Below are 13,037 nucleotides of genomic sequence, written 5' to 3' on the forward strand. Positions count from 1 at the left end.
TTAAAAAAAATAAAAGAAAGAATGAATGAATCCGGGAAGATGTATCTGAGATCTGGTATGATCAGGCCCATTTTGCTTGGGCCATTGCCAAGGTTGGGCAATTTGGGTCAACGGGAACTGACCAACAGACGTATTCCTTCCCCAAGCTCACTGCCATCTGGCCTTCCATACCTACTTCAGGCTATCCTAATGTGTGAATGAAAGGGGAAAAGTTAACCTATTAAAATAACCTTAACACTATTGATAAAGAGATATCACAGAAATTTGTGAGAACTTCAAGTTGGCATTATGGCTGGATTTCACTGACTCCTGATCACGCATACAAGAGGGAACCACAGGTTTCAGATGGTTAAGATCCTCTTGGCGTCTTAGGTAGTATCTTCTCTCTACAAACAGCAGCACTATCACACACACACACACACACACACACACACACACACTCCTATGATGCATTTGGAGAAGAAATTGAAATTATAATCCAATCTGAGAGAATGAACTTTTCTACATCCAGATAAAGTAAATAAACATCCTATCTCATACATTCTCTTTCCAGCAACCCTGGCAAAAAGATCAATGAGGGAAGTCAGAGAGAGAGAGAAAAAATCAATAAAGTTGAACACTTTCCTTTCAGTGTGAGAGGAACTGTGAGACAAAGAGGCTTTCAGGCCATCCTTGGTTAGGAAAAGATTTTTTAATTATTTCAACGTGAAAAGGGTTTGGCTTCCTGAGGAAATGAGATAGTACATGCCTTCACAGTTACTTTTTCTTCCTCTGAGAAACTGACACTCCCAAAGATCCCCCCCAATGCCAACCCTCCAAAGATCACAATGTTCTCCATTCCACATCCTTCACAAAGTGTGCGGCGCAGTATGGGCAGCTGACAGCTGGTTCTGACTTTTACCTGATACACTGAGGGGTCGGACTCCTTGCGTGTGATCAATGACAACTTTGAATCAGTAGTGCCAAGTGCTTGAAAGTTGATTCTCTTTGGAAACGATGTACAGCTCAGAGTCCTTCCCTGACCTAAGTGTGGACTTATTTCCGAAGGGCAGAGAGGTATAGCTTCTACAACAAAGAAAAATAATCCCATGTCAATGGAAAAGCTCAATATCTGAGACCTTCCCAACAGTGGTAGGTCCCCATGTTCAGTAAAGTTATGGGCCAGATTTCACCAGAAGGAATAAGGTTCCTGACAGAGAATGAGAGTGGGAAATAATGAAATTTATTGCTATGAAGAATACCTATTGATTCTTAAAATCTTTACTTTTGCCTCTAGCATAAACCTCCTTTCCTCATCAAACCTTCTGCCTGGTAGTATAAAATGGCTATCTGTGAGCTTGGTCTCCTATTCCATCATTTAATATGGCATAATATCTAGCTATAGCTGCCTACTGCCATCCTCTGATGATTACTTGCTTCCAGAAGCCATTGTGGTTCTGTGGATTAGTCAAATTCAGTTCTGGGAAGTTTGTTTCATGCAATAGGCTCAGAAAGTCAACTCTAGGTCGAGTTCAACTAGTCTAAAGGTTCTCTGGATGGCCCTTCATGTAAGCCAAGAAAACCAAGACTTCCCCTTCATATAATACACCCAAGTGTTACTCCATCTGCTTTAACGCCCATTGCTCACATACATACTGTTCAGTTGCTTGTCTTAGATCAAGCCTCATTTATTTGTGGATTGTTCCTTGTATTTCTCAGTTGAGGTCTCTTATTATATAGTCTCTGGAACCATGTTCCCTTTCTACAAAGCACCTATCATGGCCTTTATGTATAAACCCATTACTATGATTATTTATAATTAAACTATGTTTTCACAGTGTCCTTTACATTCATGCAAAAAAGGGGACCACTTCTGTTTTCATTCTTTTTTTCTTTTTTTCCCCGCCATCACATGCTAGTGCCTAGAATATCATGCAGGGATAAACACCTGCATTCGGAGTTGCATTTCTCCATGGATTCTTCTTAGAAGAAAATCTGACTTTCGAGACATTACCCCCAAAAGAACCATTTTCACCATTGTCCCCACCATCACTAAAAGTGATGGATATTATTTTGATCCTCATCTCCTTTGACCTCTTAGGAACATCCAACAGTGTTGACATTCCTTTTCTTTCCGTGGCTCCCAATATACAACACCATCTTGTTTGACTTCTGCCTCTCTGGCTGTTTTTGGCAGCCTCCCGCCTGTGCTTGTACATTAAATGCTGGAGTTCCTCAAGGCTCATATCTGTCCTCTCCCCTTATGCTACCTTTTCCTGCTGGGGAATCATACCCATACATATGGCTTCAATGATTCCCCAAAGAACAATAATAACAAATTTATTTCATTAGCACAGACTTCTCCACTGAGCTTAAACCCAAATGGCCACATGTTAATAGATACATTTAAAATAGATACATTTTATGTACCTATTTTGATATAGTTTGTTTGAGTGTCTAAAAGACACCATAAATTTAAGAATGATTGGGTGGCTCTGGTAATGATCCCAGGATCCTGGGATCAAGTCCCACAATGTGCTCCTTGCACAGCAAGTAGCCTGTTTCTTCCTCTGCCTGCAGGTCCCCTTGTTTATGCTCTCTCTCTCTTTCTCTCAAATAAATAAAATCTTTTTAAAAAATAAAGATACCACAAATTTAACATTTGCAGACAAGAACTCTTGAGTCATTACCCTTCCCTCCCTAAAACTCAGCATCTTTTTTTTAAAGGTTTTATTTATTTATTTGACAGAGAGAGAGATCACAAGTAGGCAGAGAGGCAGGCAGAGAGAGGGGGAATCAGGCTTCCTGCTGAGCAGAGAGCCTGATGTGGGGCTCGATCCCAGGACTCTGAGATCATGACCTGAGCTGAAGGTAGAGGCTTAACCCACTGAGCCACCCAGGTGCCCCCCAAAACTAAGCATCCTATAATATTTTCTATTTCAGTTAAGGCACCAAAGCCTATTGTCTAATGCAAGCCAGAAACCTAAGAATCATACTTTGCAGCTCACACAGCTTGCCCACGATATGCAATTTCATCCATTTAACCTGCTAAATATGTCCCAGGCTTATCTACTTCTCTTCATTTCCAACTCAACATTTTGGTCCAAATTACCATCCTCTTTCACCTGAACTACTATAATCATCTCGTAGATTGTCTACCTTCTCTGTCACCATGCCTCTTCAAATTCATTCTCCACACAGAAGCCAGAATTAATTTCTTTTTCAGAATCCAGACCTGATTTTGTCATGGGACCCCCTGTTTAAACCCCACCGAAGACTGGTCATTGTTTATAAAATAGAGGCAAAAATCTTTCAAAAGCCTTGTAAGCCCCCACACAGCCTGACACGCACTTACCTCTCTGGCCTCATCTTGTTCCATGCTTTTGTTTTTCTGCACTAAAACCACACAGGCCTTCTCACAGTTCCAGGAAATTCACTTGCTGCCTCTCTTTCGACATTCCATGCCTGATGGTTCCTCAGCCGTGAACACTTTCCCTTTCGTCTTTCCATTTTGCCAGTCCTAACCTTCCTCATGACATCAGATTTCTTGATTATGTGCTTTCTCTCTACTAGCATGAATAATATGAGCAATTCTATTTGTATTCGTGTGTTTGATTAATGTCAGTCTGCCCTCACAAAACTCTAAGCTCTGTGAGCATAGACTCTGTATGAAATTGTACTCAATCCACTATTTTCCAGAACTTAACACAGCGCTAAGACAGGAAGTATTTTAAGAACAAATGAACAGAAATTTCACCAATTCCATTTTCTTCAGTTCCATGAACTTTACAGCAACTTCAGGCTGGGAAAAAGACGGCTCATGAGAGCTAGAAAGGACCTTTCAGACAGGATATTTCATGAGAACATATTTGGAAAAAGGCAAAATGAATACCCTTACTATAAGTGATGAGAGAACTTTTCACCACTGCCTCCCCTCCTATGTCCAAACTTACCATTTGGAATCCATGCGGTGCACGGCTCTTTACCTCTTTTCTTTTGTTTCAGATTCTTTGACAAAATTAAAGGGCCATTGTCAACTAGGACAAAAACAGGTGGGATCTGAGTGCATTTGCATATCTCCAGAAGAAGACTGTGGGTGAGAGATACTCTATGGACTGTATTTGGAAAATGGGAAAACCAGTCTAGTGTAACCAGCTCGATAGAGGAGCTGAGCTTCTTGAAGCACAAACATGAAGCATATTAATTTTTCACATAACTGATACCCCCTCTGCTGTGTTGATTTCTTCCCCACTGGTAGCAAGCTTTCTTAATTATCTCTCAGCCCATTCCCTAAGTTTGTGTGGCATTTGTTTATGAAGAAACTTGCAGTTTTGTTTATGAAGACTCATTCCTGTCCATAATGGGTTTCAGACTCAATTATTCTCAAAATCTTCTTCTTGCTCCTAAGCATGGGGCAAGGTTGTGACTCCAAAAGCTTAGAATAGAGACAGTGGAATGAATACAGACTTCACAGATAAACACACCCCTTTGTCAGTTTATTTTTTCATGCTGGGGTAGAGAGAATGAAGAGGGAAAATGATACATCTCCCTCTGACTGCCATGACTAGATGACTATCTCCTTTTTGTTGTTACAATTGGCTTATCTTTTTTTAAAGTAATCTCTACACCCACTGTGGGGTTTAAACTCACAACCTCGAGATCAAGAGTCACTTACCAGCCAGTCACCCCTAACTGCCTTTTCTTTACATGAACAAACTAAGGAGAGTCAAGGGAGCTTCTTAATTTAAGGGTTACTTTCAGCTGAGTTTAATTCAGAACAATGTTAGCTGAAGATAAATTTTGTTTCTCTATCTCACAAAATAAATGCAGAGGTAGGCATTCTAGGGCTAGTATGACGACTCTCTCGTTGCCAGTAAGACTGAGGGTCATTCCAGCTCTGGTTCTACCGTCGTCCTAAAAGTTATTTCATGGTCAGAAATCGCTCTGTAGAAGCAGGAAGGGAGAATACCAAAAATGGACATTTTCCCTCTTTTTAAGGAGAATTCTTGGAACACCCATCACTCACTTCTATCTCATTAAACTTCACTTATTCATATGGCCACATGAACTTGCAGGGGAGGCTGTGAAGTACAGTACTTTGGCTGGATGCATAGGCCCTATGAACAAAGTTACAGTCAAATGACTGAGGAGGAGAAAGACTGAACATTGGGATAGTAAGCCAATAGACTGTGCCCAGGTGTTATCCTTCACTTTTAACACTAAGTAGCTCTCATGTTCCTCCATGCTGGTGAACGAACACTTACAGGGATTTCTTATTTATTTAGGAACACTCTAGGGTATTTTTGCATATAATGCCACAAATAGAATTCAGCACAAAGGTTGTCCTCTCTACCTGCCCCCCACCCCAATTTTCACCAGAAATGGCCCACCGTGTAGCTTCTTGCTGGTGGAGTCTTCCTCATCCAGCAGATGGCCTCCTGGGGAGTACATGCAACCCTCATATTGCCCATGTAATGCAGGGGAAGCTTCTGTCTTAATCTTTGCAATACCAAGTTGGGAGAACACAAGCCATCCTCTGGAACTGTCAGAATTTCAGCTCTTCCTTACCTCTCTAGCCTCTTTCTGTAGTCCTCAGCTCTCCTTTACACAGCATTGAAGGTATTTGTGAGAAGTGACTGGCCCCACAGCTTAAGTTCTCTGTGCACAGAGAGTGAGTGGCCTTTATTCCTGGAGATCAATTTACACACTGATGCCCTGATTGTGGACTCTAAAACTGACATCCAAGAAGAAACTCAAATTTACAGTAATCAAGAAGCTCTTATCCTCTCAACAAAAGGAGGACTGTGGCCACTGGCTAGGTTTCGGGAGGAAGACCCAGCATCTACTTAGGAAGATTAAGCAAGTTACCCCGGGAATGACATAAAAGCTCATGCCCTCAATTGCAGTACAAACACACTTGCAAATATATATATATTTTAAATATATATATTTATAATATATATTATATATATAAATAAGTGGTGTCATTTACGCTCTTCTCATTTTGACTACCCGTCGTCATTCAGGGAAAATTCATCACTATTGACATGGAGATTGAAAAAATACTATTTGGCTCATTTGAACATCCAAAATTTTCTTGATTCCAGTACTTTTTTTTTTTTTCCCCTTTGAGGGGAAAAAGGAGGAGAAAAACAGGAGTGATGTCATTTCCTTTTTGCATATTCTAATTATAAAAAGAAATAAGGGCAGGTCACATTGTGGCATATTAATGCATTAGACTTAATCTAGAACCCCTATAGCTTTTTGATGTGTTTCATTTCTTCTCTCTTTGAATTCCTGTTTGGTTACTTGGCTTCCAATGAAGGTGAACTTAACAACCATACTTGAATGTTTTGTCTTGACTTTGTAACTGTGGCTACTTGAAATGAAGTTTATCTGGGGTTGATGGATGAATGGTAGATTTTTGCAATGTCTCAAGGTAATAGGATGTGTATTATTAAACTATAGATATTCTTAGTACAGTAAATTTATGCTGATAATTTTATTCTGTATAATTTTTACCTTTTTGTTAGTATTTTTTCCTCCCACTTTATTGGTTTGCCTCCTGAGCTACCCCTCCTTACCCTCCCTTCTCCCCCAGTGTTTCAGTAAATTTAATTTAGGGTGCCTAGAAATTGCAAGTATTTTTGATTTGTATTTTATTATAAACAACTGGGTTTGTGACCTGTATTACTCCTGGTATCTTTAAAATATTGTGGGTGTTTTAATAAATTTTATATTTATTTTTTGCACTCAAATATATATATATATTTGTAAGTGTGTTTGTACTGCAATTGAGGGCATGAGCTTTTATGTATATATATATATCAATCGGAGTCAAGTTGTAGAAAGTTAATTGGAGTCAAATTGACTCCAATTGAGTCAAGATCCTCAATTTGAAGATCTTGAAGACCAGAATTGAAGAATTCAGACTTTGATTTGAAGACAATTGGGAGGAACACCAAGATATAGATGAAACGTTAGAAGGATGAATCATAGGGCACGCCAGATGAGACGAAGAACCAAACAGAGAGAGGCTGGGGATGGGGGGGGGGGGAGCATTGGGGAAGAAAACTGGGTAGTGAGTCTACATATTATATTGGCTGCCTGCCATCTCTTTTTTTCTAATCTTCATATGCGAATGTTTGCTTTCCTCTCTTGGGCAGCCATTATTCAGAAGATGTCTGCGTGTTTGATACAGACACCAGCCGTTACTTTACTTCATCTTCTTGTAAGTTTTTGGCTGAGAAATGTTTAAATAATCAACAACTCCATTTTCTACATATTGGTTCCTGCCAAGATGGCCCACAGCTAGAATGGGGTCTTGAAAGGAGAAGACTTTCAACCAATAGCACGAAGAAAGAATCCTGTGGCTATGACACCTGCTATGACTGGGAAAAATGTTCAGGTGAGCTCCAGTAGTGACCACGTCCTAGAAAGGCTCACACATAATCTTCATCTCAACTAGTTCATCTTTTTTTTAAAGATTATTTATTTATTTATTTATTTGACAGAGAGAGATCACAAGTAGGTAGAGAGGCAGGCAGAGAGAGAGGGGGAAGCAGGCTCCCCGCCAAGCAGAGAGCCCGATGCGGGGCTCCATCCCAGGACCCTGGGATCATGACCTGAGCTGAAGGCAGAGGCTTTAACCCACTGAGCCACCCAGGTGTCCTGCAACTAGTTCATCTTATTTGCATTTATACTCTTTTTAAAAACAAAACAAAAACTTTTCCTTAATCAAAAATAACTCCTTTACATTGTAAAAAAAATTTTATAAAGTCATTTAAATAGAAAGAAAGAAAAAAACATAACCCACCCACTGTTAGAAATAGCCACTTTCATAGTTTTAGGGAGAATCTTCCTAATTACTGTTCATTGCATATACTATCAGTACTACCCTTAGACTCCCATAGAAAATCACTTGTCCCAGTCTCATGCTTCAGGCACCATTCCCTACCCGCAGCTTTGGAAAGCTTTCATCAGAATTGTCTAAGTTTTCCTCTGGCATCTGGGACTGGCTGGGACAACATAGCCAGAGGACCCTGAGCCTAGACCAAATTCCTCGTGGATACTAATTGCCAGAAGCATCTTCTTCAAATTTTTTTAAGTCCTCCTAAAGTGCCTGGGACTAGCCAAGGCTGGCAGTGTTAATCAGGTAGGACACTCTGGGCCCAGATGGGGTTGGCTCATGGGCTCAGGCACTGTTTCTCCCTTGTGGAACATTCTCTGACATTCTGCTTCTCTCTCACCATGCATGGGGTCAACCAGCTGCTCCAAGGAGCTCTGGGACTCATGCCTGTAGAGCCATCTGTGGCTCAGAGCTAGAACATCATTTCCAGAAAGCAGCCTGGTGAGCCACCAACCAGCAGGGTATTTGTCAAGACTGCTTGAGATTGGACTGCTGGTATGGTGCTGACCCTCTAAATTAGAGTGATTGTTCTTATTAATACAGAGAGGCATTTCACAAAAAATAAAATAAAAATATAAAATTCCCCAGGGCCTTATAAATCTCAGGGATGGCCCTGATTACATTGCATTTTTTTTAAAGTATCACCCTTTACATATTATTTTATATATTGCTGTTTTTCACTTAATATATCATGAAACTATTTTCACGTCATTATATATTATTTTGTAACATAATTTTCAATGTCTGCCAAAATCTATATGGACATTCTATAATTTATCCTTCCCAATATTTTGCTGTTATAAACGGTGCTATAATAGACCAATCTATCACAGATAAATCTTTAAGATTATTTCCTCAGGATATACCTTAGAAAATGAAATTCCTAGGTAAACATGACTTCCGAATATAAAGTCTTTGTTGGTACTATGTATCAACTTGCTTTCCAGAAATGTTTTTACCATATTATATTCCTACCTACAAGATATAATTAAGACTGCCTTCCATACATTTACCAATGCTTGGAGTTTTTACTCCTTTATTTCTCTGTCAATTTGATACTCAGGAAGTGGTATTATGTTTCTACTTTCTGTAAGTTGCCCAATTTTGATCAGTATCAAATCATCTTGTAGCTAAACACTATTACTCATTTTTCATTGCCAGACTAACACCATTACCCAACTGACATATCTCTCATAGATGATAACTTATGGTAGAAAAGTACTGAAAGTATTATGTAATATCATTTTATATTTAAAATATAACCTTTTTCTTTGAAAATGGTAGCATAGGAACATTACTGTCAGTAATGCACACTGAAGATTAAAGGAAACAGGATTAAAATGGTCCCTCTATCTGTGCTACAATAGGGGAACTGGTATTTGAGGATGTGTTTAGTGTGAGCTTCCCTTCTTCCATACTTATCATGAAGAAAAGATTTTCATGGAACCCTGTATAGTAATGAATTTTTTTTCTATTTTCCACAAATTATTCTTTTCAGATCTGTCAGAGTAACAAATAATATCTGGCTTACAATTTCATCAAAATCTGCTTTTTCTATTAGCTCTTCACTGTACATATATCTAAATCCTACAGTCTCCAGGAGTCTGAGTTTGTCTAAAAAAAGAACACAGAAAAGTTTGAATATTTAATCAATATTGCTCAAGTGTAGAGAATGTCCTGGGATAGTCAAACTAATACATGGATATTTTGTAATGAGAAATTTAAGCCATTTAAAAGATTCTTTAGTTTTATACACCATCAGAGTACTGAAAGCATTTTTCCATCTAAAGATATGGTCTGCCTGGGTCAGTCTTCTTCAATTGGTGGGGAAAAGTCAATGTCACAAAGAACTCTGTTCAGTAACACTATAGAAGAGCATCACTGTACAAATCACAGCATTTATGAAAATGTATTTTTAGCAATCCACTCATGGCAAGTTGGGATATTATTAATTTTGAGTTGAACTGAAGGTCTTCTTGGTTGAACTGTGTTCTTGAATACATTGCATACTTTGCTATGCTTTTCCTTCTCTAAAATGAAATAAAGAAAGGTTTAAAATGGAACTTCAAAATTACATAAAGTTCACTTTTCAAAAGTTAGAACATGAATGGCTTCTTAAGGAGCCTATTTTTATGGACATGGGATGTTTTGCCTAAATTTCAAAAATATCCACCATTGGCTAATTGAAGGGGGAAATTTATTCAGCACACATCCATTGAGTAGCCAAGATGTGGACGTCACTGTACAAGGTATGATAAAGACACTGAAGATAAAGGATAAAGATCTTCTGGCCTGGAAGTGTTTCATAAGGCTGGTAGCATGAGAACTGAATGTTGGAGGATGCATTAGTAGAGGTGGTAGGAAGGGCCTTTGGTGCTGGTAGTCTACGGATAATCTTGCTAAGAGCATTTAAGCCATAACCATCCTAAAGGAATGGTGACCATGGCCTTTCCAAAAGCCTGGGGAATGGACATCCTCTCCAGAGGTGTCCTTCACTAAACCCTATTGTTTACAACAATGAGCAAGACCTTTCCCAACTAGAATCTTCTCTAGCTGGTGATAGAGGGCTTACAAGAGAATGCATGCTCTTTCATGAAATGTTTCCTACCAAAGAGAGGAAGTCTACAGGAAGTCAATGAGTGTCTCCCTACTTCTTTCCCCCATTTTCTTACATTGGGAAAGAACCGATATCTGTCTAAAAGAAGCTACTTCTTAATGACATCATCACTGATTCTCAGTCTGACTCAGATAATTTGGCAACATGAGTTTTCCCAGATCTATCAATATACTTCTTTTTGAATATTTACACCTGTAACCCAAAATTCAGAACTGAAATCAACTGATGAACCTGAATTAATTGAGCACCTCAGTAAGAGGTAAATGGGACATAGAGATGAATGATCTCTCAAATAAACCACTTATAACTGTCTTGAGAGAAAGACATGTCAGTGTCAGATATAGTACTAACAAATGTCAGATATAGTACTTACAGATTTACACTATTAAATTTAGTTAAAATTTTAATTGACGTTTAGTTGGTATGGGACAAGTGACTATGAAATGCTTCATGGAGGAAGTGAGACCTGTAAAAACTGGATATGTGGAGGAAAGTGGGAGGGAGCACATCAGTGTAGCAAAAGAAGAGGATAGCGTGGGCAAGAGTACAAAAACTAGACAACCACTGAGGTCTTGGTTGGGAGGCACAGAGGGACTTACTCTACCTGGAAGACAATATGCAAAGAGATTTTGACGTCAAAGTGTAGAGGACCTTGACCTCTGATTAAAATATGCATATATATAAATGAACCTATATCACTTTACTCAAAATTTTTGCAATATTCTTGGCTTTGATAAGTTTATCTCAAGTAATTATTTTAAAGTGATTTCATGAATGCAAGATCTATATGAATTATGAAGTGACTGGGTAGTTTTGAAACCAGGCCTCATGAAAGAATCATCCACCCAGAAATATTCTAGAAAGAAATCAGTAACTGTGGTGTAAGAGTTATGTTAAAGAATTAAAGCCTATGGGTCATTTATGATCTAAAACCTGCCTCTACCACTTACTAATTGTGGAACCATGAGCCAATCACTCAAGCTCATTAACAAGCTTGTGTGTAGAATTAGCATGATAATATAGAATCCATATGTTTTTTGTGAGGATTAAATGAAATAAAGAACGTAAATCTCTTGGCTTATTAGGTGGTTCATAGCACCTTCTCAACAGAAGTTAACTAAATGTTCTTGGGTGGTGCCAATGAGAAATAACAGCGAGGAGAGACAGAAGACATCGTCAAAATGGATTGACAGGATGTAGCGATCAACTGGATGTGGGCAGTGAGTGGGAAGGAGGTGCCAGAAACAGCTCAACTCCTGAATCTTACTGGCTTACTAGTGCATTCTGGTCTCTTCCAACCAGATGACTCCATTCGAGCACAGTTGGGTCTTTTGGATCATTGCCTTTTTTTCCAGCTTTCTAATACATTGTCACCAAAGTGCCTGCTGCTCTGGGAACAAACGAGGTAAAATCAAACCCCAAAGTCTGTGGTGAGTCATACTATCCCCCTCTCGTTTCAGCTTCCACTTCCAAATGTGTCTGCCTGTTGCCTCCTCAGTGCTTCAAGGGTGGAAGCCACCTCTACTGTGTCAGAATAGGATCATCAACGAATGAGAAAACAGTGAACATCTGCGAAGTAGGAGCTGTACGATGTGCCAACAGGAAAATGGAAATACTGTATCCTGGGAGGTGTTCAGCCTAAAGCAATTACTGATAAACAGATTTACTCTCTAAAAATAATTCCTACAAAAGGGCATCCTTCTACAAACAGCAGACTGGTGTGCCCAGAGCTTAGACATCAATTCTTTTGTGTTATTTTCATACAATTATTCACCTTGCCTTAGCCTTTCCCATCCAGTTTTAATCCATGATGTTCTGTAGTGTACACCCAGATAACAGCTTTCACATTAACCCAGTAAATTCTTCTGTTCTTGTTGCACTAAAACGATGGGAGTTCTGAGGACCTTATGAAGCCTGTAGTATTAAACATTCTCAGAAATAGAATTGAGAACAAAAACCATAATTGTCTTCAATTAATAAATAAACAGAAACGTACAACTTGTAAAACACATTCTTGAAACCCAGCCTTCCTTCATGCACTCATTCAGCAGATAATTCTGAATGTCTACAATGTGCCAAGTACTGTTTAAGATGCCGGGGAATTAACGGTGAATAAAAAGACAAAATCCCTTGCCTTCCTGAAGCTCACAGTCATGTGGAGGAAGACATACAAAAAATAAGCATATAAATATATAATATTTTTGATGATGACAATTGTCATGGAGAAAATAAGGTAAGGAGAGAAGAGTTCCATCGTCTTATGCCCGGAAACACACCACAGTAATAAGCATCACAGTAAGGATGATTGAGAAGAAGTGGAAATTCCCTCATGTAAGGCAGTTAGTAAACTTCTGGAGTTCCATACTCTTAGGAAAAACAAGTCTCCTTGCCTCGGCTAAAGTGCATCCTGAAGCTTTTGAGCTGAAGCATGTGATGAGTGGAAAATAAAATCATTAGAGAATTGTGAAGGAATATTTTTTAAATTAAATTATGTCTTCTGCATTGGGCCACACCAAGTAGACACCCTTTTCT

General features: G+C 39.0%; 1 protein-coding gene and 1 long non-coding RNA gene across 3 annotated transcripts in view; one reads left to right on the top strand and one right to left on the bottom strand.

The window, feature by feature from the left end:
* The window catches only part of C6 (complement C6), a 60,779-nt gene extending 48,276 nt beyond the window's left edge, over positions 1 to 12,503 (top strand). For both annotated transcript variants that reach the window (XM_082723253.1, XM_082723254.1), the window contains 3 exons: positions 3,985 to 4,075; positions 7,146 to 7,387; positions 11,966 to 12,503. In XM_082723253.1, coding sequence (XP_082579379.1) covers positions 3,985 to 4,075; positions 7,146 to 7,387; positions 11,966 to 12,147 — 515 coding nt within the window. In that variant the 3' untranslated portion in view covers positions 12,148 to 12,503. The remainder of the gene's footprint in view (positions 1 to 3,984; positions 4,076 to 7,145; positions 7,388 to 11,965) is intronic.
* LOC309860797 lies at positions 673 to 3,967 on the bottom strand. Its single transcript, XR_014309640.1, has 2 exons — positions 3,335 to 3,967; positions 673 to 1,065 (listed from the first exon to the last, which is right to left on the bottom strand). It is a non-coding gene; the product is annotated as an uncharacterized lncRNA (long non-coding RNA).
* Positions 12,504 to 13,037: the final 534 nt, after the last annotated feature.

The sequence above is a fragment of the Mustela nivalis genome, assembly GCF_964662115.1.
Source record: "Mustela nivalis genome assembly, chromosome: 3".
NCBI lineage: Eukaryota > Metazoa > Chordata > Mammalia > Carnivora > Mustelidae > Mustela > Mustela nivalis.